Genomic DNA, 25,095 nt, shown 5'->3' with positions numbered 1-25,095 from the left:
TTAGATTCAGCCCAAGGTACCAGAATTAATACATCCCTTCCCTTCCAGAAAGCACCAAGGAGACTGTCACTGCCAAAGTGAAGCACAATATAATCTTTACTACCCAGACCATTAAGAACTTATGTTAAATGAACCCACCCACCCACCCAAACCCAGTAAAATCAGCACCTTCTGCCTGCTTTGAGGGCTCAAAGGAAGAGATTAGGGCCAACTTCCTGCTTAACCAGTGGGCTCTGGTACATGTAGCAGTTGCCCTGATTCTCAACACAGGAAGAATGGTGTGTCCCTGCAGTAGGTGTGAGCACACCGAGCAGTCAGTTCAGGAGATAGCGTTAATATTGGTTATGAAGATAAGTGATCAGCTCGTGTCAAGGAGCAGATGGCTAAATGAGGTGCACAGGGAATGCCATGAGAGTTAGGCTTGAAGAACCAGGAGGGAAAATAGCCCATGATATAAAAACCCCAGATATAGTCTCCTTAATGTAAATTTTCTAAATCAGCATTTACATTATACAGTTAACTTGGACTGATGAGAAATGTAAGGAAATTACCAAATTAGTGAACAGTGATTAACTCAGAAGTAAAATTATATCGTCTAAATTGAAGGTTGTTTTACACAGCAGAGGGGAAGATATTACTAACACCTTGCCCAGTCTGTCATATCCTAATTGAAATCTGTTCATTTGATATGCCCCATCCTTCAGAGTGCATAGTTCATAATTTGGGAGAGCATTATCGATTAATCTAGTTATTTTTCCTGGTTCTTCCTTTGAATTCCAGTAAGACAGTGTGTGGCAGATCCCCCGTGGAACTGTGTGACATTCAGAAGAGTGAGTTTGTCTGTTCATTAACCTGTAAACTGTCAGGTCCCTTTGGAGAGCGAAGAGAGCAAGTTACTCCAAGGTTAATGCTTGTTTGTTGGAGATGAAGTCTCTAGGGAGTTAAAGAGGATGAACAGCCCAAGATGCTCAAGGGCTGCCCAGTGAAACTCTGCACTGTGTGCAGATGCCAGATTCATGTGGCCAGGAGGGAGGCTGCAGAGCAGGCTGGGCCATCTCTGCAGATCACTTCCTCTGGTCAGGAGACCTCCCAGCAGTCAAGTAGGGGGCTGGCGTAAGTATATAAGGTTAACTTCCTAACAAAGATTTAGGAACAGTATTAAAAGAAATTGTGAGTCGTTTTCAGTAGTTTCTGGATTTTTTCCTTTTAAACAAGAAGGCGATATTGATTTCATGCATTCATCTCCAATTGATGAAATCTCCCATTGAGCTGGAGAGCATTTGATTGTGTACATGTGCTTAGGCACATTCCTAACCATAAGAGTAGAAGCTATTTGTTATTCTCCGGTATAAATATCTTATGGTCATGTACCTGACTGACATTCAAGGGTTGAACTGAATAGTACCTGGTTTGGTTTTCTGAATAAATCAAATTAATATAAGTTCTACTTAATTCTCTGCAAAATGACATCTCCCTTATTTTGGTATAATTCTTCTAGGTTCAATTGGGGGTACCCAAAAGGAGCAGACATAGGTTTTGAAGACAAGCTGAGAGTCTCCTTTGGTCTATATACTTGTGCACTATATGTTTAAGTGACATGTCTTATTCTGTTATCCTTGGATTGGTTGTGGTGGGAGCTCATTTTCAACAGATTTTCTTTCATTTTTACCATCAGGTATATTCGAATTGTTGGGACTCACAACACAGTGAACAAGATTTTTCACATTGTGGCTTTTGAATGTATGTTTACAAACAAAACCTTCACTCTTGAGAAGGGGCTGATAGGTAAGTATTACAATTACATTTTTTGTATTTATATTTAGATACTTTATCTTCAAATATTTGTTACTCTGTTAACTCATCTTAATCAGTTCTAAGGACGCTGGTTGATTTGAATGCCTTATTGCTGAGTAACATAGGGAATGGCTTACATTTTTAAGAAGTATTCAGAATAGTAATTCCAATGAACTTAAAAGAATGAATGTAAATATTGTACTGCTGGTTAAGAATTGAAAATATTTTAGTAATTCATTCAGATTTGCTATGTAGGGAGTGCTTGTGATAGTCAGGTGAAGCTTTCACACCAAGGGATTTAATGATAGGTGAGTTTGAAGAGAAATCTGTATAATATTGATTGGATATTCAGACTTTCCATGGCTGTGCAGGTATTTTGGCCTTTGAGTTGATATGAGTGGTATGCTTAGCTATGAGGGTATCTTCTTTTCATGGTTATATGAATTCATATTTGCCTGATTTAGCCTCAAGAAAGTTCATCTCGCCGAAGTACCTCCATATAATTTAAATAAGACCAAAGTGACTGGATTGTCACTTTTGAATTGTCATTGCAAAAGTCAAGTAAGTGGGTGGGAAATACTGCCTGACTGATATTTGGAAAGAGGAATTTAAATTTTGGTGTAATCCTTTGCTTGGTTTTCTGTCTTGTTTTGTATTTATTTTCAGTAAATGGGTAGTCTAGGCATTGTGTACAGTCCATCCCAGCTCTTGACATTCCAGATATCATGAGTGGCTTTGCCATTCCAGACTGCTTATTCTGCTTTTTTTTCCCCATGCCCATAGGTTTTCAGTCACCTGCTGCCAAGATCATGCTTAGATCAATTAGATCCTTGATTCTGTCCCTTTATTGCAGTTTCCTTTGAGAAGGGGCTTCGTATGTTCCGGTGCTGGGGGATAAGATGGCCCTGCCTTGTGGTCTAAAACAGAGTTCTGTACCTTTACAAAGGGACTGGGGTCTCCTCTCTTTCCCAAGTTTTATTCATGTTAGCACATGTGTCCATATTGACCTATGCCCTAAAAACATGGAAATAACTATAATGGGAAAGATGAATGTAACTTGGAAATGTTTATTAACTCTTTGAGTGGTCACAACCTAAATCTTCCTAACATCTGCTATATCTAAAACCTAATCCATTACTTATAGAGAATAATATTAATTTGGGGAATAATATTAATAAAGTAGCAAGAGTGGGCAATGTTCCAATATAGAGAGTGTTTAGAGCACAACTGAAACAGCTGCCTCTGTTTTAATTTTGTTGTGAATATAATTTTAACATTAAATATGAATGTTAATCATTTGTGTGACTTTTAGGTAATTTGAAAGTTAGCAAGTTTGAAGAATTACCTGATATTAGTGTTTTTTACTTCTGTAGGCTGTATAGAATTGTGGTGATGGAGGGTTGTGGGGAAGGCATTCTTTTTCACCTGTTGTCCAGGCCCTTCTATAGACTGTAGGCCTCACTGTGTGTCTGACTGTCCCTTCTATAGACTGTAGGCCTCACTGTGTGTCTGACTGTCCCTTCTATAGACTATAGGCCTCACTGTGTAGTTGGGAGAGCCCTCAATCTTAGAAACCAGGACCCTTCATATTTACAAGATGCATAGCATTTGGCTACTCATTTCAGCTCAGTGCACTGCATTTTTGAACACGCTGCATGGAAGGTACCATCTACATCAGTCATCTCCCTCTTCTTAGTAGAGGAAAAACAGGTTTGTGGACACTGTAATTATCAAGGAAACAAGCTTATCTGACATAAAAGGCAGTTACGAGAATGAATCTCAGAATTTGTTGTAATTAGGGGTGCTGTTGTTGGTATGCATGTTTTGTCTAAATTGAACTAGTCAGCATCATCAGAAGCCATGACAGTCTCAGACATGTTGGTGATTAAAGAAAATTACAGAGATACAAGAAGCATTTTTGGTATCTAGTGAAACATTCTTCTTCAAGCAAGCACTCTTCTCTGATGCTCACAAATTTGACTCCAAAAAGCACTGTAATCATCTGCCTGTCACTGTCCCTCAGCCAAGTGGGAGCAGTGGTGCAGGTAGGCACATATGTACATGTGCTTGCCAGCAGATGGCCTGCAGTGGAACCCCCTCTGACCCTCCTTGGACCATCCTCACAGCTCAGAGCTGCTCATCCTGGGAAGTGATAGAGTGGTAAGGGAGTTGCAGCTCTGCTTAGCTTACAGAGGTGTTTAAAACAGTTATGGCCAACTTACTATGTTGATTATCTCAGGTGCATTTTAGCAGCACACAGGCCTTGGCCAGTCACCCTACTGGTCCTCAACTGGTCATCTACAGGGGTACAGGTATGTCAAAATCACCTGGAGTTATTTTTAAATTGCAGATGCTTACTTCTTACACTTTTATATCCTGTAAATAAGCACTTCCTTCCTGAGAATCACTGATATTTTCTTGGGAAAAAAAGTAAAGGTAATGTCATCATAAGTAATTTGAGTATCAAATCCTACCTTTATGTTTCTAGATTCCGAATGTTTTTCTTTCACAGTTCCTGGTCTTCTTTTCATAGTGCAGGCTCCTTTAAGTATTCTTCTGTAGGCCTTAAAAATCACTTTTATAATATTTGTAATTTTAAAAAACCAGATTCTAATGTTATTTAAAATATATAATGATGACAGAAAATAACATAAGTAAAACTAAGCATATCCATTATATAAGATTTTAGTCTTCCTTTTTCACCAAAGAGGCTCTTTCCCATTTTTAATGACTGTGTGTCATGCCTCACTCAGCTTCACTTGCACAGATTCATGGGAGGCATTGAAGTCCTTGGGTTCATGAAGCCATGAGAACAGGCCATAGCTCAACCACATAGCCCAAAGCTGGGCCTTTCTCCCACCCTGCTGCTGCCACCACAGCCTCTTCTCATTTGGTGGCTGCATCTGGATCTTGCTGGAATGTATTCTTTCCTGGGAGAGTCAGCCTGTGATGACTGTCTCCTCTGTGTTAGGAGGCATTTGTAAGAAACCTTAACCTGTCTTAGCAATGAGGCCTGGAAGAATTAATTAGAAGAGATGTGACCGGTATTTCATAAACATTCAACCTCCCAAAGAATGTATTTAGTTGGCCTCAGCACTCCTCTTTGGTGATACTTGCATAGCATTTGCTAAATCCTGCTTTTCGTAATGATTTCCAGATCTTCCTTTTCATTTAATCTTGTGTTTAAATTCACTTTTTAATGCCCTGCTAGTTATCCAAGTAGAGAGAATAGTACCTATCACCCAGCTTTAAATAATTATCAATTCATGGCTAACCTAGTTTTATCTGTATGTGATCTACTTTGTCCCTATCAGATTATTTTGAAATTAATCTCAGTCATTTTATCATTTCATCCATAAATATTTTATTATGCAAATCTAAAAGTAAGCCCTCCTTTTTGTAGCCATAAGCACAATACCACCATACTACCCTAAAATTGAGCAGTAATTCCTTAAGAGCATTAAATATGCAATCAGTGTTCCAATTTCCCTAATTGTTTCAAAGTCTGTAGTGAGAATGTGTTTTTATAGGCTGAGTAAATCAGAATTCAGATAAGGTCCATATTATGCAAATAGCTGTTGTGATTCTTAAATCTCTTTAAATTCATAGGTTCTCTTCTATTTATCTGTCTATGTTTGTCTCTTTTTCTCTAATTATTTATTTGTTGAAGAAACTAGGTTTTTCTCATGTCGAGTGTCTACCAGTCTGGGTTTTGGTCATTGAATTTCCATGGTAACATTTAGTATGTTTATCTGTTGCATGTCTTGTAACTTGGTAGTTAGATAAAGGCTTAATCAGATTCAACTATTATTTTTTTGGTACCAATGCTCCATAGGTAGTGTTATATGTATCTACCAAGAAGCAGAGAAAACCTCTAGTTGTCTCTCTCTTTTGTATGTTCACATCCATTGATGGCTATTTCCTAGATTCATTATTTCATAATTTTGGATTTCAAAATAGTTAATTTACAAGTATGTCATTCTTTCTTCATTTAGTCCCTAGAAAGAGAAAATTTTCTTCAACACTCATTTAGTAACTGTGAGATACAATTTGCTCAGGAAAAGAAGGATAAATGTTACATTCTTTCCCTTTGTTTACCAGTTTTCAAAATAAAAAGGTGGTTCCCTAGCAGCCTCCAAGGGTGACAAAGGAAGTTTGTGAGATTTCTTAGGGGGAGGTAACTATGTATTATTTTGAATTTGTGGGAATAAACACAATTGAAATCTTTTAATCACTTGCAGTTATTAGTCATGGTATTCAAATCATTGTATCTTTAGCCTCTTCAAATTTTTTTTTTTTTTTTTTTTTTTTAGTCCTTTTGGTAAGACTTTAGCAGTCCCTGATAGTTCTGTGCATTCTGGTATAACAAGATGTGCTGGTTTATCTTGTACATTTCCTACCCTTGATCTGGAATCAGCCATTTCTTCATGAGGGCTTGGTACTGTATAGTAGACAATGACATTTGGAAACCTCAGTGTAGATACTGTAGATGATCCTTGCTACTCTGTCACTATTTCTAGACCCTTCAGTAGACAGAGAACTAGGAAATACATGCACATATACTTAATTATTTATATGACATATTTAGCAGTTGAAACATTATGAGTATATGCTGACACTTCTAATTCAGATTCAATACTACAAGATTTTTAGTTTAAGCTTTTGATCTTTCTTTCATCTCTTTTTCTCCATAGGTAAAATCTTGGTTATCGGTGATACAGTGCAATATTCATTTGCTCTATCTCCAGTACATACAGAATAGCTGTGAACCATATGATTACTGAAAATAGTTTTACAATTTTTGTTACTATTTTTTAGGTCCTTCTATCTCTAGAAACATACAGTAAAATGACTACGTTTTAAAGTCACTTGAAACAATTCACTGTGTAGTTATGACACTATTTCAGTATACACTGAGGTTCACCTGTTCCCTTTTGCTTTCAATATTTAGGTATTGCCTTTAAAAAACTGTTTTTTCATAACTTTGTGAAATCCTTTGTTCCAAAATCAAGTCTACAAAAGTGCAATATTCAGAGAAATGAAGTGTCTATTCCTGCCCTCTATACCTCTGTAAATAATCACTTTTTTTTCCTTCTTTATCTTTTTGTTGTTGTTATCCTTTCATTTAAAAGTGGAAAAAATATATTTATTTCTATATTTATATTTTGTATCCTCTCAATGTCTTTAAATAATTGGTAGCATGCTATATATATTATATATATTTTTTTAGCTTGCCTTTCTTGTTATTCTTTCTTTCTTTTTTTCTTTTTTCCCCTTTTTTTTTGAGACAGGGTCTTGCTCTATTGCAAGGCTGTTTTAGAACTCGCAGGCTCTAGGCATCATCTTGAATAGCAAATAGGCACGTACCACCACACGTAGCTTCACCTCGCTTTTCTGCACTTAACACTTACTTTGGAGCTAGCTAGCTACAGAGAAAGATACTATTTATTTCTTTTTATAGCTGCGTGGTCCTCATTAGTGTAGGTATATCATTGTTTATTTAACCAGTTTTCTATTGATGAATCATTTGGCTTGTTTTCAGTCTTCCACTACTACAAATAGTGCTCTTGCCTTGTGTGTTAAGTTTTTTCGTATTTTTGCCAGTATGTCTTTGGGATAGATTCCTAGAGAAGGGATTGTATGATCCAAGAGTAAATGCACATGGAATTTTCCTAGATATTGTCAAATTCACTTTCATAGGGATTATAACATTTAAAATTCTCACTGGTATTGTATGATAAAAACTGTTTCCCCATAGCCTTGCCAGTGGAGCATACCTCTGGACTTCTGCCAGTCTGATAGGTGAGAAATGGTATCTCAGTGCAGTTTTAACTGCATTTCTCTTATGAGAGAAATAGAGCATCTTTTCATATGTTTAAGGGACATTTGCATTCTTTTTCTTCTTTTTTAAATGACTCTTCTCTTCTTATGAGTCTTGTAGATGAATAGAGAATATGCTTTTAGTAAGACTTACGGGAGCAGTAAACACTTTACATGGAAATTAGAGTGTGGGATTCAGCATTACAGAAGTCTGGATGTGCTTCCTAAGGTCTCCCGGTTCTTCTGGAAAATATACGTTCTCATGTCCCTTTCCATCGTTGTCCTTGGTTCTACCTCTCTGCTTAAGAGGTAATAACCAGGGCAGAGAGCTCTAGGTTCAAAATGATGGTTTCTTTAATCCTTTCAAAGAATGGGAATAAGATTCTATTATTAGCTTCAGGTTGTTAAAGTGTTAACTTTTGTGTCTTGCCAGCATGGGTCCAGGAAGACTGGTCACTTTTTGTTCTAGTTTCTTGTTAGTACAGTAGACCCCCTTACCTGTGGTTTTGCTTTCCATGGTTTCATTTACCCGTAGTCAACCATGGTCCAAAAATATGAAATGGAAAATCCCAGAAATAAACAATTCATCAGTTTTAAAGTGCATGCCATTCCGAGTAACATGATGAAATCTTGTGCCATCCCACTCTGCCCACCAGGGACGTGAATCATCTGTTTGTCCAGTGTATCCGTGCTGTATATGCTAGCTGCCTGTTAATGTGAAGTTTAAAAGAAAAAGTATATATAGAGTTTGGTACTATCTGAAGTTTCAGACATCCACTGGGGATCTTGGAACATATCCCCTGCAGGTAAGGGAGGACTACTGGGATTGATCTAGGGCAATGAAAATCAGCAGCATAAGCACAAGAACCGTTGCTGAAGCTGTCGGTACACTCACTACTGCTGCCACCGCTGGAACTGTGCTATCTGAACAGAAACACCGGAGTCCACATTCACCTGCTGCTACCTTCAGTACCACCAGAAACAGATAGACAAGAACATGTCTTTTTCCTTCCTCCTATATTGCAGTCTCCCATCAGGTTCTTCTGTTGGCAGAACAAAAAACCAGGCTGGTAAGGGGAGTCTAGGAAACTATAGTTTTCAAAGATTTAGCCTCTGAGATACGGTGTAAAGCAAGGGACGGAATAGAGCTGAAGCAAACAGATGACTGGCACAAAGACAGGAAGACAGGGAGTAAAGGGGGCTCCTTCCAACAGGAAACTTACCATCTGATTCAAAGTAGCTGGACAGGCACATTGACAAGGTATGGAAATAAGCGGAGTGGAGAATAATGGACAAAGGCATAAATGGGCATGGAGAAAGGTTAAGTATTGATTTGGGCTGCAAAGAAACCTAATATATCTCTTGCCTAGAAAGATAAGGCTTCACGAAGGATAGTAGTTTGAGGTAGGCCTTGAAGGATTCAGTAAATATTAAGGAGCATTACAGAAGTGCTGATTTACATAGCAACAATACTGTTTCCCTCAGAGCAGCTGAAGGTGGTAAATAGAAATAGGTTGCCTGTGGTTGCCACTGTCATTTAAAACTATTTTAGGATTGTAACAGTATGTTTAGAACACTGTAAAATTTCTGGGAAAGTAAACAGAGTTGGAAATCTGGGCTGTGAAGGGTTTTTGGCATCCAATGACCTAGGAATATAATACAACTTCTGTGCTTCACAGCTAGGTTTACTAACGTGAATGTCCTCTAGAGCAGAAACAGATTTGGGAGTGAGGGAGCTCATTAGCCGATGAAGGTGTAAGAATGTGGCAAAGAAGCAAACTTCCTGGCTTGGGGGCGGGGCTTTAAAGGCCTTAATGCAGATAGTTTCCTACAGTGGCACTAGTGAGTCTGAACTAGTCTAGACCAGGAGGCTGTGCTTTTCCCAGACCCATTTCTCTAGCCAGATATTAAGGCTGGTTCTACTTGTCAGTAAAGCTTAATTTCTTTAGCTACTGTAAATTTCTTGGCATTAAGCACACATTTATTAAGAGGCTGCTGAGTGTATCTCAGACATAGGGGAAAGAAAGACACATGGGTGTAGTTTCTGCCTTGAAGGATCTTAAGAGCTAATAGAAGAGAAAGACACTTAAACAGAAGGTGACAATCCAGTAAAATAAGTCATGTATTGGGAAGTTTCAGCAGATGCTGTAGGAATGCCGAACAGGGGGCCCTAACATGAGCTGGGGGAATGCCATCAGGAAGACTTCCTAGTAGAGGGAATAAATTGGGTCAGGGATATGGTTTGGCAGTGTTCCCACCCAAATCTCATCTTGAATTGTACTTTCCATAATCCCTCATGTCATGGGAGGGATCCAGTGAGAGGTAATTGAATCGTGGGGGCAGTTACCCTCATGCTGTTCTTGTGATAGTGAGTGAGTTCTCATGAGATCTAATGGTTTTATAATGGGCTTTTCCCCCTTTACTCGGCACTTCTCTTCTGCCATGTGAAGAAGATGCCTTTCTTCCCCTTCTGCCATGATTATAAGTTTCCTGAGGCCTTCCCAGCCATGTGGAACTGTGAGTCAATTAAACCTCTTTTCCTTATAAATTACTCAGTCTCAGATATTTCTTCATAGCACCATGAGAATGGACTAATACAATCAGTCCTTCAGGAAGGGAAAAGCGGAGAAGCTCAGGGGAGACCCAAACAAAATCGTCAATGTGTGCAGAAGCTTATCTCTGACCCATTCCACAGGCGAGCCCCTTCTAGTGCACCACCTGATAGAGGAATTGGAGTAGAAGTTACAGTTAGCTGTAGTCTTTACTTTTCCTCTGCCGAACATACAGCATTATTTTCTCACAAGATCTTAGTTTTTAGAAAAATTCTGAAAAGGAAATATCCCACAGTGTTGCATACAGAATATCATACAGTTAGTTTGTTTGCCTTCTTCCCTGGGAAGCCCATGTTCTTAAACAAGAATGGATATGATTCTTACATGGCAGAGAGTGTAGAGGGGATGATTAGAAAATGGCTTCCTCACAGCCGCCTAGGTTTTAGTTTAGTGTGTGGTCAGTGTGTAAGTATGTGTATTAGTCCACTTTCAAACTGCTATAGAGAATTACCTGGAGGCCAGGCACAGTGGTTCACACCTGTAATCCCAGCAGTTTGGGAGGCCAAGGTGGGTGAATCGCCTGAGGTTAGGAGTTTGAGACCAGCCTGGACAATATGGTGAAACCCCGTCTCTAAAAATAAAAAATTAGGTGGGCATGGTGGCGCATGCCTGTAGTCTGAGCTACTTGGGAGACTGAAACAGGAGAATTTCTTGAACCTGGGAGGCAGAGGTTGCAGTGAGTCGAGATCATGCCACTTCACTCCAGCCCAGGTGACAAGAGCAAGACTCCATCAAAAAGAAAAAAAAAGAAGAACTACCTGAAGGCTGGGCACAGTGACTCATGCCAGTAATCCCAGCAGTTTGGGAGGCCAAAGCAGGCGGATTGCTTGAAACCAGGAGTTCGAGACCAGCCTGGCCAACATGGCAAAACCCTATCTCTACAAAAAGTACAAAAATTAAACAGGTGTGGTGGTGCATGCCTGTAGTTCCAGCTGCTCAGGAGACTGAGCCATGAGAATCACTTGATCCCAGGAAGTGGAGGTTGCAGTGAGCCAAGATTGAGCTACTACCCTCCAGCCTGGGTAATGGAGTGAGACTCTGTCTCAAAAAAAAAAAAAAGAAAAGAAAAAAAAAGAAAAGGACTACTTGGGACTGGATAATTTATAAAGAAAAGAGATTTAATTGATTCACAGTTCTGCGTGGCTTGGGAAGCCTCAAGAAACTTACATTCACAGCAGAACGCAAAGGAGAAACAGGCACATCTTAAATGGCAGCAGGAGAGAAAGAAAAAGAGCAAGGAAGTGCCACACTTTTAAACTATCAGATATCATGAGAACTCACTATAATGAGAACAGCATGGGGGAAATTCCACCCCTGTGATCTAGTCACCTCCCACCATGTCCCTCCCTCAACACGTGGGGACTACAATTCAAGATAAGATTTGGGTGGGGACACAAAGCCAAACCATATCAATATTATCCTCTCCTTTTTTTTTTTTTTTTTTAATTTTTATTTTTTTTTTAAGAATAAAGACTGCTTGAAAAAATAATTTTCCTGCTCTTGTTTTATAGGATTTACTTCATTTTACAGGATTGAATTTTTGGACTCTACTTATATATTCCCTTATTATCATAAGGATAGATATAGTAGTATAGATGTGTGTGTCAAGGTTTATTTATTTTATTTTTGAGATGGAGTCTTGCTCTGTCACCCAGGCTAGAGTGCAGTGGTGCAATCTTGCCTCACTGCAACCTCTGCATCCCAGGTTCAAGCGATTCTCCTGCCTCAGCCTCCCAAGTAGCTGAGATTACAGATGTGCACCACCACGCCTGACTAATTTTTGTATTGTTAGTAGAGACGGTTTCACCATGTTGGCCAGGCCTGTCTTGAACTCCTGACCACAAGTGATCCACCCACCTTGGCCTCCCAAAATGCTGGGATTATAGGCATGAGCCACCGTGACCAGCTGTTAAATATAAGTTCTAGTTTCAGATAATCTCTTTGTTCACACCTACGAGCATACACTATTAAAAGCAGCCAGGACATATCTTGAATACATTGTTGTTTAGAAATGTCTTCTGCCAGATACCCTAACTCATCTCTCTCAAGTTTGCAGTTCAACAGATCGCTAGAGCAGGGGGCATAGTGATGCCAGTCTCTTTGCTAAAAGCATAGCAAAAATGACCTTTACTCTAGTTCCCAGTAAGTTCCTCATCTGCATCTGAGACCCCCTCAGCCTGGACTTCATTGTTCATATCACTATCAGCATTTTAGTCGTAATAATTTAACTAGTCTCTGAAAAGTTCCAAACCTTCCCTAGTTTCCATTCTTCTTCTGACCACTCCAAGCTGTTCCAACCTCTACCCATTAACCAGTTTATTTGACTCATGATTTTGTGGGCTATATGGACTTCTGCTTCTGCAGAGGCTTCAGGAAACTTACAGTCATGGCAGAAGGTGAAGGGAAAGCAGGAACATATTTACATGGCTGGCAGGAGAGAGAGAGAGAGAGACTGAGGAAGAGGTGCTACATACTTTCAAACAACAAGCTCTTGTGAGAACTCTGTCATGAAAACATCAAAGGAGAGGTCTGTCCCCATGATTCAGTCACCTCCCACCATGCCCCTCCTCCAACACTGGGAGTCACAGTTTGACATGAGGTTTGGGTGGGGACACAGATTGAAACCATATCATACATGTATGTAAATTTTTACCAGAAGAATGGAAATGCTGCACAAAACCAACTTAACTGTTTTTATTTCACTTCGTAATACTTGCACATTTTACTGATACCTTTGGCTTTTTGATGAGTAAGGAAGGACTTAAGGGAAGGGACCTATGGGTTGCCCTATCTTGCCCTTTCTACATCATTATTTTCAGCATGTGTATTTGGCTAATACAGGGTAATAATAGTAAAAAAGGATATGAGAGAAGCAGGCACATCTTTACATGGCCAGCATCTGCATCTGAGATTGGTCATGGGTGCTTCTTGGAATGCCTTTGCCTTCTTTTACTTCATCACTAGCCATATTACCAAGAATCATCTACCCCTGACCTACCTCATGCCATTAGAGATGGGATAATGGTCTGGAACAATGTGGGGGTAATAGGGTGGTGTGCTCTCACAAATACTGTTGCTATGAAGTGAGCATGAAAGATCTGCTGGAGTTTTGAAACTTTTTCTCCACAAACAGTGAACGCCCACCTGGGAATAAAGTTAATAAATCCAAAGGCTTTAATGTAAAGAAACTATATATTCTCCTGATTAGGGTTTTAAAAAAATTTTTTTTAAAAAGAAGAAGAAAAGGAACTATATAAATCTTTAAGGAGCACTGAATAATGGAAATATTGACCTATTATTTGAATAATGTTTTGAATAATTATTTAAATATTCAAATATTGGAATTATTTGAATAATTATTTGAATATTCCATTATTTTGAATAATGGAATAATGACATATCCTGGATAGGAAAATTTAATATTGGAAAGATTGGTTCTTCCCATTTTAATCTATAAATTTAATACAGTACTACTCAAAATCCCATTGTGTGTGTGTTTTTTTAAATATTTTGCTCAATTATTTTAAAATATTTTCCAAGAGAATAAATAAGTAGAAATATTTTCTTCTTCTCCCTATCCTCTCAAAAAAAGCCTGAAAATAATAAAAAATAAACAAATGAATGAGGGGTCTAGTCCCAGCAGGTATTAAAATTAGTACTGCATAGTAATGTGTCATTAATGCAAGAACAAACTGGTAGATAAATAAAGCAATCATCCAGATTCCAGATTAGATCCCAGTATGTGTAAGAATGTAATATGAGATAAAGCTGACATCTCACGTCAGTTAAGAACAGAAGGATAACACAGCAAATGATGCTGAAGCAGTTAACAGCTGCAAACATTACATGAAATTTTTTTCCTCATACTAGATAGAAAAACATTTTCTTGTTAAAGTGGTAGATTTTACAATGTGACTCCAAAAGAGCTGTAGGAAACTGTATTAATAAGTATTTATTTTGTCTCAAGGTGAGGAACAACTTCCTCAGCACAAAAGCAAAGGCAGAAACAGAATTCAAAGGTGTTTGACAAACTGGGAAAAAATAATTGCAACATACATGACAAAATAAGTATGAAGAAAAGATGATTCCCTTACAGAAAAATGTATACAGACAGCTGTTATTAAAAAAGAAAGAAAAACTTAATGGTCCATAAACTTGAAAGTGTTTGGCCTTGCTAATAATTAAATAAGTGCTTATTAAAACAAGATACCATTATTTGGCTTGTTTAACTGGCAGATATTTTTCATTAAAAAGTTTTATATATATATAACACAAAGTCATGTCTCATCAAAAATCAAATAATACAGGGCAGGCTGGGCGCAGTGGCTCACGCCTGTAATTCCAGCACTTTGGGAGGCTGAGGCAGGCAGATCACCTGAGGTCAGGAATTTGAGACCAGTCTGGCCAACATGGTGAAATCTCGTCTCTACTAAAAATTAGCCAGGCGTGGTGGCGGATGCCTGTGCTCCCAGCTACTCGGGTGGCTGAGGTAGGACAATTGCTTGAACCCTGGAGGCAGAGGTTATAGTGAGCTGAGATCGTGCCATTGCACTTCACCCAGAGGGATAAGAGCAAGGCTTCATCTCATTTAAAAAAAAAAAAAGGTAAGTCAAATATTTCTTTTTTTGCTTTTTTTTTTTTTAAACAGGGGGTCTTTTTGTTCCCCAGGCTAGAGTGCAGTGATGCAGTCACAGCTCACTTCAGCCTTGACCTCCTGGGCTCAAGTGACCCTCCTGCCTCAGCCTCCCGAGTAGCTGGGAGCACAGGCATGCCCCACCACACTCAGCTATTTTTGTTATTATTGTTGAGACATGGGTCCCATTATGTTTGCCCAAGTTGGTCTTGAACTCCTGGGCTGAAGCCATCTTCCCAAATTGGCCTCCCAAAGTGCTGGGATTCCAGGTGTAAGCCACTGCACCTGGCCAAAATAAAATATTTTTGTGTTTCGACTTGCATTAGCCTAGTTGTTACTAAAATCAAGTATTTTTAAATATTTCTTGGCCTTTTTTTTTTTTTTTTTTTTTTTGATAGGGAGTCTCACTCTGTTGCCTAGGCTGGTGTGCAGTGGCGAGATCTCAGCTCACTGCAACCTCCGCTACTGGGTTCAAGTGACTCTCTTACCTCAGCCTCCTGAGTAGCTGGGCTTATAGGCATGTGCCACCATGCCCAGTTAATTTTTGTAATTTTAGTAGAGATAGGGTTTTACCATCTTGGCCAGACTGTCTCAAACTCCTGGCTTCAAGTGAACCTCCCAAAGTGCTGGGATTACAGGCATAAGCCACTATACCTGGCCTGTTGCTTCTTTCTTATTATTAATTTGTGAATTATCGTTATTTATTCCTTGCCTTTTATGTCCATTGCAAATATCTTCTCTCAGACTGTTAGTTAAACTTTTAACTTTGTTTATGTTGCCTTTCTGCATAGATGTTTTTAATTTTGAGTTATTCTTATCAGTCATTTTTTATTTTTTGGTCTTCCGATTTTGTGATTTGCTTAGAAACTTCTCCCCCAGTTCAAAATATAAAAACATGCTCTTCTGCCGTAGTTGTCAGTGATTCATTGTTGTTTTATTATTGTTGGGGTGTGTGTAAACATTTAGCTCTTTCCTCCATTTAAAATTTCTTTTGTATTAGGTCTGACATAGGAGTTTAATTTTTATTTCTAAAATTTGCGGCCAACCGTCTTGAAATTCTTTCTTGCTTATTTTATTCTTTGTTTCATTGACTTAAAGTAGCATATATCATGGATTTGTATATCTGTTCTAGCTTCTGCGCCACATCATTTAAATCACAGCATCTTCATCATCTATTTTGCTCTCTAGTGCTGCAAATCTACATGCATAGTTATTCTTTTTCTACGTTTTCTAGGCTGCTCTTTTCAATTTTCTTTTCCAATGAACTTGAAAATCGGCTTGTCAAGTTTCATTTAAATTTTTTTTTTTTTAGAGATGGAGTCTCTAATAATTTGATGGTATTTTGTTTTTTATGAGACGAGGTCTTGCTCTGTTGCCCAGGCTGTCCTCAAACTCCTGGGCTTAAGTGATCCTCTCACCTCAGCCTCCCAAGTAGCTGGGACAATAGGTGCACACCAGTGCACCTGACTCAAGTTTCATTTTCAAAATCCTGTTGGCAACAATAATTTAAATGAAAATACTGGCCCGGCATGGTGGCTCACACCTGTCATCCCAGCACTTTGGGAGGCCAAGGCAGGTGGATCACCTAAGGTCAGGAGTTTGTGACCATCTTGGCCAACATGGTGAAACCGCATCTCTACTAAAAGTACAAAAATTAGCTGGGTGTGGTGGCACACCTGTAATCTCAGCTATTCAGGAGTCTGAGGTAGGAGAATTGCTTGAACCCTGGAGGCACAGGTTGCAGTGAGCCAATGTTGCACCACTGCACTCCAGCCTGGGTGACAGAGCCAGACTCTGTCTCAAAAAAATGGAAAAGAAAACATGTACCGTCCTGTACCATCCACACCTTGGCAGCATATGAGACTGCCTATTTCTTATCAGCCTCAGTAACACTAAGTATTTTCTTTCTTTTTCTTTTTTTGAGATGGAGTTTTGCTCTTGTTGCCCAGGCTGTAGTGCAATGGCGCTGTTTTGGCTCGCTGCAACCTCCATTTTCCAGGATCAAGCGATCCTCTCGCCTCAGCCTCTCAAGTAGCTGGGATCATAGGCACCCACCACCATGCCCAGCTTATGTTTCATATTTTTAGTAGAGAGGGAGTTTCGCCATATTGCCCAGGCTGCTCTCGAACCGCTGACCTCAAGTGATCCACCCACCTCAGCCTCCCAAAGTGTTGGGATTATAAGTGTGAGCCACTGCGCCCAGCTAGTACATGTTTTCTAGAAGACAATCTGGCAATATCTATTAAGAGTCTGGGCCAGGCACGGTGGCTCACACCTGCAAGCCCGGCACTTTGGGAGACTGAGGCAGGTGGATCTCCTGAGGTCAGGAGTTCAAAACCAGCCTGGCCAACATGTTGAAACCCCATCTCTACTAAAAATAAAAAAATTAGCCAGGTATGGTTGTGGGCACCTGTAATCCCAGCTACTTGGAAGGCTGAGGAAGGAGAATCGCTTGAACCCAGGAGGCAGATGTTGCAGTGAGCCGAGATCATGCCATTGTACTCCAGCCTAGGTGACAGAGCCAGATTCTGTGTCAAAAAAAAAAAAAAAAAAAAAAAAAAAGTCTTCAGACCAGGCACAGTGGCTCACACCTGTAATCCCAGCACTTTTGGAGGCTGAGGCGAGCACGTAACTTGAGGTCAGGAGCTCAAAACTGGCCTAGCCAACATGGCAAAATTCCATCTCTACTAAAAATACAAAAATTAACTGGGTGAGGTGGCACACCACTGTAATCCCAACTGCTCCAGAGGATTCGGCAAGACAGTCACTTGAAACCGGGAGGCGGAGGTTGCAGTGAGCCGAGATCATGCCACTGCACTCCAGCCTGGGTGACACAGCCAGACTGTGTCTCAAATTAAAAAAAAAAAAAGGGTCTCTAAAATACTCCTTGATCTACTACTTTGACCTTTAATAATTCATCCTAAAGGAATATTCAGGAACAGCATTTCTTCTACATAAATGTTCAGCACAGCATTATTTATAATAACCCAAAAAGAGGAACATTAGAAATGTCTAATAATATGGCGTAACAAAATAAATTATGGCATACTCACACATCAAAATTTCTGAATATTCATATATTTCATAATACAGGGAAATAACCATAATAGAATACAAAATAAAAGTAGGATGCCATCTTTATAGCCAGATTGATGCCAGTATTTTTAAATTAAATATAATATATGTGTTTTTAATTACATGTATGAATTTGCTAGGACAGCCACAAAACATACCATACACACATGCATGCACGCACGCACGCACGCACAGCAGCTTAAATGACTGAAATATATTTTTTCACAGTTCTGGAGACTGAAAGTCCAAGATCAAGGTATTTCCAGGTTTGGTTTCTTCTAAGGCCTCTCTCCTTGGCATGTAATGGCCACCTTCTTGCTGTGCCCTCACATAGCCTTTCCTCTGTCTGAGTGGATCTGTGGTGTTTCTTCCTCTTCTTCTGTGGACATCAGTCATGTTGCATTAGTTCTGTACCCTTATGACCTCATTTTACCTTAATTGCCTTTTTAAAGGACCTGTCTCCTAATGCAGCCACATTCTAAGTTAGGGGTGAAGCTTCAATATATGAATTCTGGGAGGACATAGTTCAGTCCGTAATAGTGCATAAAAATGTAAGGAAGAACATCAAAATATTTACAGGTTTTCTAAATGATAGGAATACCTTAGATTATTGGGTTTTTATTACGTTTTTCTGTTTTTATATTTTTTATGAATGAAAATATTACATATTTTTAGTGCATATGTGTTACTTTTATAATCAGAATAAAGTTAATTTTAAAAAAGTTATTTCCACATCACCTGTCTTAAGTGAGGGACAAGGCAGGGTAAGCAGGGCCACCAGTGCCTTCTGGTATATCTCAGCACTCCATGTGCTCCCAAATATATCCACTAAACTAAGAAAAGTCCTATTTCAGCTGGTGTGGTGGCTCACACCTATAATCCCAGCACTTTGGGAGGCCAAGGTGGGCAGATCACAAGGTCAGGAGATTGAGAGCATCCTGGCCAACATGGTGAAACCCCGTATCTACTAAAAATAAAAAAATAAAATAAAATAAAAAGCTGGGCATGGTGGTGTGCAACTGTAGTCCCAGCTATTTGGGAGGCTGAAGCAGGAGAATCTCTTGAACACAGGCAGCGGAGGTTGCAGTGAGCCAAGATCTTGCCACTGCAGTCCAGCTGGGAGACAGAGCAAGACTCTGTCTCAAGGAAAAAAAAAAAAAAAAGGAAAGTCCTATTTCTGGGTGGCAGGGTTATTTCTTCATGACATGTGGTGATACACCTGATGATTCTGCTGAATAAACCAAGAGTTGACAATCTAGATGATAGATACCAAATGCAAAAGTATATACTGTGTGATTCTCTTTATGTACAATTCTAAATAATGAAAACTAATCTGTTTCATTACAATGAAAGTAGATCTACAGATCTCTGAAGCTGTGAGGAGGAATTACAAATGGACAGGGGATGATAGAAAGCTTTGTTATCTGGATTGTACTGATGGTTTCATGAGTGTCAAGGTACATATACCAGGACTCAAACTGTACACTTAAAATATGTGCAGTTTATTATATGTCAGTTATGTCTCAGGAAAGATGTTTAAAATGGGAGCGGGCACTGGAAGGAAAGATTTCTGTAGCCTTTGGGGCATTTCAGTATTGTTTGTTTATTAAAATAGTGATGTGGGGCTTTGCTTTATGGACTAAAAGAAACCTTTAGGATTTGGAGACTATTGGGGTAGACTGCTGTATACAGTTTTGGGAAGGGGCCTCTACACCTGCCAGCTCTTTTCTGCCTCATAATCCAACATAGCAGGGCTGGGGCTTGTCACTGTTTTGCATAAAAAGAAATGATTGAATGGGAGTGGAAGCCTGGTGGGTGAGCCAGTCTGGGACACAGCAATCTTTTTTAATTTATTGGCTCATTAATATTGTGAAGGTGGGTATGTATCTTTTATAGCTGCATTAGATACTTATTTTTTTAAAGACAGGAATTGGTACAGTGCTACAAGAGGGAAATATACTTAAAAATCACAACATTACCTGTGGTAAAATTATCATAAAAACTACCTAGTGCTCAAGCAGGGGATTACTTCAATTCTGCCCCTGTAATGACAGGAAATGGTCTTTGGTGAAGTTGTTTTCCATGAAGCTGTGATGCAATCAACTAAAGTGGTAATAAAGCAGAGTGTAAAAGTGAGGGACTCAAGTGAGGTGTAAAAGTGCAGAAGGTGCTAGAATGTTTGAATCGGAATCTTCAGGAAATGATTCTGTAAAATATCAAACATGAATTGATTGAGTTCTCAATTCAGCTCTGTCAGTAGTACAGGCAGGCTCCAGAGCTGTGGTGAAAGTAGAGGAGGCAGACACCCCTACCCAGCACCAGCCCCAAATAGGCAGTGACCATTTAGCTCATGGTCAGAGACGTAAGGCAGAGAAATGGACTTTGGTGGCAAATGATAGTTTAGGGAAGGGCTTAAAGCCCTTAAAAAGCATGATCATGCTTTCCTGGTTTTTTTGTTTTTGGCAGTGATTCTTTGATGAATTAATATTCAGTAGATGCCTGCTATAAAAAATTGGAAGTACATATACATGATCAGAAATATTTTCTAATTATAGAAATAACTTTTATATTGATACTGTATTCCAAATGACAACCTGTTCCTCTTGTCACCACTGCTACTGCCACCCTAGTGCAAGCCACCACCTCTCCTCACCATTGTCATTTCTGTCTACTTACTGGTCTTACGTCCTCTCTAGTCTTTCTCACTGTTCTCCATACTCCAGCCATTGTTATCTTAACGAAAAATCACTCAGAGATTTTTCATTGCCCTTAGGAGAAAGTTCAGAATCTTCACCACAGCGCTCAAGGCCCTGCATGGTATGCTGCCCATGTATTTGCTTCATCTTCTACCAATCCTCGTCTAGCTTTCTATATTCCTGCCACACAAGGTTTTCCATTCCAAGAAAACACCATTCAATCTCTGACCACAGGGTCTTTGCTCTTGCTGTTCGCTCTGGAATGCCCCTCACCCTCTCCTCATCCTTACTCTCACTTCCTCAAACCCCACCCCCTTCATTTAGATAACCTTCCATTAAACCTTTAAATTTCAGATTAATGTCACTTCAGAAAAGGCTTCCCTGACTCCCCTACCCCTAGTCTCGGTAAAGTTTCTTAGTATGATGCTCATAGATGGGGAGTTTTTTCTTTCAGAGCACTTAGTTTCATTTGTAACTATACATTTGTTTACATGGTTTGATAATAGAAGAGACTGTTTTGTTCCTGGTGTATCCTCAGCACTTGGAACCCTGATGCTCTGTAAGTGTTGAATGAATGAGAAAAGTGGAATGACGTCTTGCATTCTGAGGACCAGAAGATCAACCCAAATCCTGGTTTCCACTCTGCAGCTCATTTACTATGTAATAAATAAGACAATCCTTCTGAGCCTCAGACTTCTCAGCTATAAAGTGAAAAAAACTAACCTAATGAGCTGGGGCTTTTTGTTGTTTTTAAAAAGATATCCTTTGGGTATAGAGAATTGTGTTAATCATATATGCCATCCTCAGTGGTCCATGCAATACCTTCTCTTTTATTCATATTTTTCTTCTTTGAACCTTGCTCCTGTTTCCTTCTTTTTATGATACCATCTCTAGGATGTTTATTTCCTTAATATAAACCTATTCTTGTAAAATCTATAATATTGGGCAATTTTGTATATGTGTTTTAATTTTCAAAAATGTTTTTATGGATCTTATTTTTTTAATACTTTCTCACCCAGTATTAAGATTTATACATCGTGTGTCTTAATGTTACTTAATATTCCATCATAATAATTACAAATATTAGCAAATCTACATAGTTCTTACTGTGTGTCATCACTGTTCTAAGCAATTTACGTAAAGTCATTTAACCCTTGCAACAGTCTTGCAAGGTAGATACTATTACTTTTCTCATATTTCATTTATTCATTCCCCTGGTGATGGAAACCTAGGTTGTCTTCAGCTTTCTGTTCTCAAAAATAGGACTGCAATGAATTTTCTTGTGTCTGTCTCCTTTGCACCTGTGTGATAGTTTCTCTGGAACCTTTATCCAAAAGTGAGATGCCTGAGTACCCAGGTATGCCCATATTTAATTTTGCTTCATGCTTTCAGATTGTTTTCATGCCAGTTCATACCCCCAGGGTGAGGAGTACAAAAGAACCCTTTTCCTACCACGTCCTCTTTGCAATTATGAAGGCCTTAAAGTAGTATATCACTACTGTGATTCCTGGTCAGTTTCTCACCACCACCGCTGCTGTCACCCTAGTGCAAGCCGCCACCACCTCTTCTCCCCATTGCCATAGTCTTAGCGGGCCCTACATCTTCTCTAGTCCTCATCCTTCTCCACACTTCAGTCAGAATAATCTTACTGGAATACCCTTTTGCTCAAAATTACTGAGCATTTTTTCTTTAACCCATTGAAATGATAGATGTTCTAATGATGATCCATACTTGCATTCCCAGGACATTTGCTACCTAGACATGACATTTTCTGTAATTATTGGCTTTGGTTGGCTAATATGTATTTTAGAGTTTTCTTATCTGTTTCCTTAAATAAAATGGGCCTGTAAATTTCTTTTCTTCACCTATCTCTAAGCTGTTTTTATAAACAAAGCTATATTAAAATAGCTTGAACAGCTTTCCCTCCTTTTCTGTCTTCTGGACCAATATGTAACAAGATGTAAATTATCTGTTTCTTGAACTAAGTGCTCCGCAAAGTTTTTCCCCGCCCTCCCCTCCCCCTGTAAGACAAGGACTCACACTATTGTCCAGGCTGAAGTTCAGTTCAAAGCTCACTTTAGCCTCTACCTCTAGGCTCAAGCAGTCCTCCCACCTCAGCCTTCTGTGTAGCTGGGACTACAGGCACATGCTACCACATGTGGGTAATTTTAACAAAAATAGAAGTGTAGAGACAGAGTCTCCTTGCTCAGGCTCATCTTGAACTCCTGGGCTCCAGCAACCTCCCACTTTGGCCTCCCAAAGTGCTGGAATTACAGGTGTGAGCCACCACACCTTGCATTTACAAAGTTATTTTTAACTATTAATTTCATGATTTGGTGAATCACATACATATGGGATTCTTGCCAGGCCTTCACCAGTTGTGTGGATTGGCCAAGCAAATTAACATATATCCAAAACCTCAGTGATGCTAGGGAGAGTTAACCTACTGTAAGTACAAAATGGTGTATTTTCTCTCCCGTGCCCATTGACAACTGTAAACAGAAGTTCAATAGTCCTCTGATATCTATTGTCACTCATTTATTTGTTTTACTAAATTTTTGCCACAAAGTATTTGATGTATAAGTTGTATCTAATAGAATTTTAAGCATTCCTGACCTCACACTCACCCCCACCCAGCTGACTTCTTGGCTTTTCTTTCCTTCCCCTTGGAGACACACTGTTTTTTTTTAACTCCTGCTTTGTCCCTTCTGTCCCTCTGCACTCTTTTTCTTCCCATCTGTTTGATTTTTATGGATCTAGGAGAAAACTGAGTTCTTTGAACCTAAAGACAGGGGGATTGCCAGAAGGGGTAGGTTTGGGAAAATCGGATTCATGGGTAGCAAAGGGAGGGGATTTGTTCTCTGTAAATTTGGCAGGTGATGGGGAAAAAATTATCATGCTGCTATGTAGTTTCATGACCCAAAGATTTTAGAGTAGATACGTAATGTTATTGTAGACCCGTAGCAGCTTTGGAGAACTTGGACAGTGCACACCCAGTCTTGTTAGCTTAAACTACTTTGATAAGCTTTGTGTCATGATTCCCTGAATCTCAGTCTCAGCTAGAATGAAATCAGAACACATGATGTTACTATTCAGACATCTCCCATTCTTCTGAGTACATATTACTTTAAACCATATTAGTAATTTTCATATCATGCTATTTTTATTTTTCAGTTGTCTTGAGGACACAGTACGTGCAGAGAAGATTATTTATCAGACAGTAACTGTCTGGCACACACAGGCTACATTATGGTAGTTAAGCTGAGATCCAGAGACTGACAAACAAGCTATAAAAGCTAAAAGGCAGGATTTCTTGTGGTAAATCAGTTATAATAATTTTATATCTCAGTGTTTTACATATGTGGCATTTTGTATAATAAACAATTAACTGCCTGCTTTTGACATTTCAAAGTTAATGTGAAGTAAGTTATAAAACAGACACTGTAAACGTCACTTTCAAAAATGAAGTGGTAAATGGCTATTGGCCTCTGGGCGGGTAAGACCTAATTATTCCTCACTGTACCCTCTGTACCTTTTTACTACCAGTTGGTGTTTCATTGTCTTTGATAAACAAGATAATTGATATAAATGAATGTGATCCTGTAAAATGGTTCCCCAGTTGCAGATTTTCATGCTGGAGGTATAATTTTCCTTATGGCACATTGCTGTTAATCTTTAAAGGGGTAGATTAGTTAATCTGCCTTCCACAAGAATGCATTAGGTCAGTCACAGCTGACAAAAACATTAGGTGTAAATAGGGCACAGGAAAAAAATGCCTAATGGTCACATTAATGAGCAAGAGCATGTGGATTTTTCAGCGGGAGGTTTAGAGTTGGAAATAACAGAAGAGTATCTTGGAGATGCAATCCTCCCCAGGGAGAGGACCAAAGCAATGCACAGTGAGAAGGGTTGCAGCTTGGCTGTCTCTTCTCCTTCCTCATCCCCACCCTTATCCTCCAGAATGCTGATTTTACTGCACTGACTGACTTACAGGCTGAGGATCCTACACAAGGAATCCTTAATGTGCTTTCTTCCTTCTCGTTTGGTGGAAAAGGGCTAGGGCTTTGCAAAACTACCATTTTGTCTCATGTACTAATACTCAGCATTCTCAATCCTTTGTTAGAAGGCCCTTTTTAGGAAATGTCAAGGACAGAGCAAGCAGAAGAGCGATGTAAGTTTGCACCCAGTTGGGAGGACTGGGATGAACAAATTGACAGTAACTGCTTTGAAAAAACTGTTTCTCGGCCGGGCGCGGTGGCTCAAGCCTGTAATCCCAGCACTTTGGGAGGCCGAGGCCGGTGGATCACGAGGTCAAGAGATCGAGACCATCCTGGTCAACATGGTGAAACCCCGTCTCCACTAAAAATACAAAAAATGAGCTGGGCATGGTGGCACGTGCCTGTAATCCCAGCTACTCGGGAGGCTGAGGCAGGAGAATTGCCTGAACCCAGGAGGCGGAGGTTGC

At 39.4% G+C, this 25,095-nt stretch overlaps 1 protein-coding gene across 1 annotated transcript in view; it reads left to right on the top strand.

The window, feature by feature from the left end:
* Positions 1-1,242: 1,242 nt before the first annotated feature.
* LOC116533549 (BTB/POZ domain-containing protein 9) overlaps positions 1,243-25,095 on the top strand; it is a 176,146-nt gene continuing 152,293 nt past the window's right edge. Inside the window, exon 1 of the mRNA XM_032253335.1 lies at positions 1,243-1,785. Within this exon, the coding sequence (XP_032109226.1) occupies positions 1,743-1,785 (43 nt within the window). The 5' untranslated portion in view covers positions 1,243-1,742. The remainder of the gene's footprint in view (positions 1,786-25,095) is intronic.

Source organism: Sapajus apella, unplaced genomic scaffold, assembly GCF_009761245.1.
Source record: "Sapajus apella isolate SASKATOON/1434 unplaced genomic scaffold, GSC_monkey_1.0 scaffold83, whole genome shotgun sequence".
NCBI lineage: Eukaryota > Metazoa > Chordata > Mammalia > Primates > Cebidae > Sapajus > Sapajus apella.
Note: the sequence above shows the minus strand (reverse complement) of the source record. Positions and strands in the feature narration are given on the sequence as shown.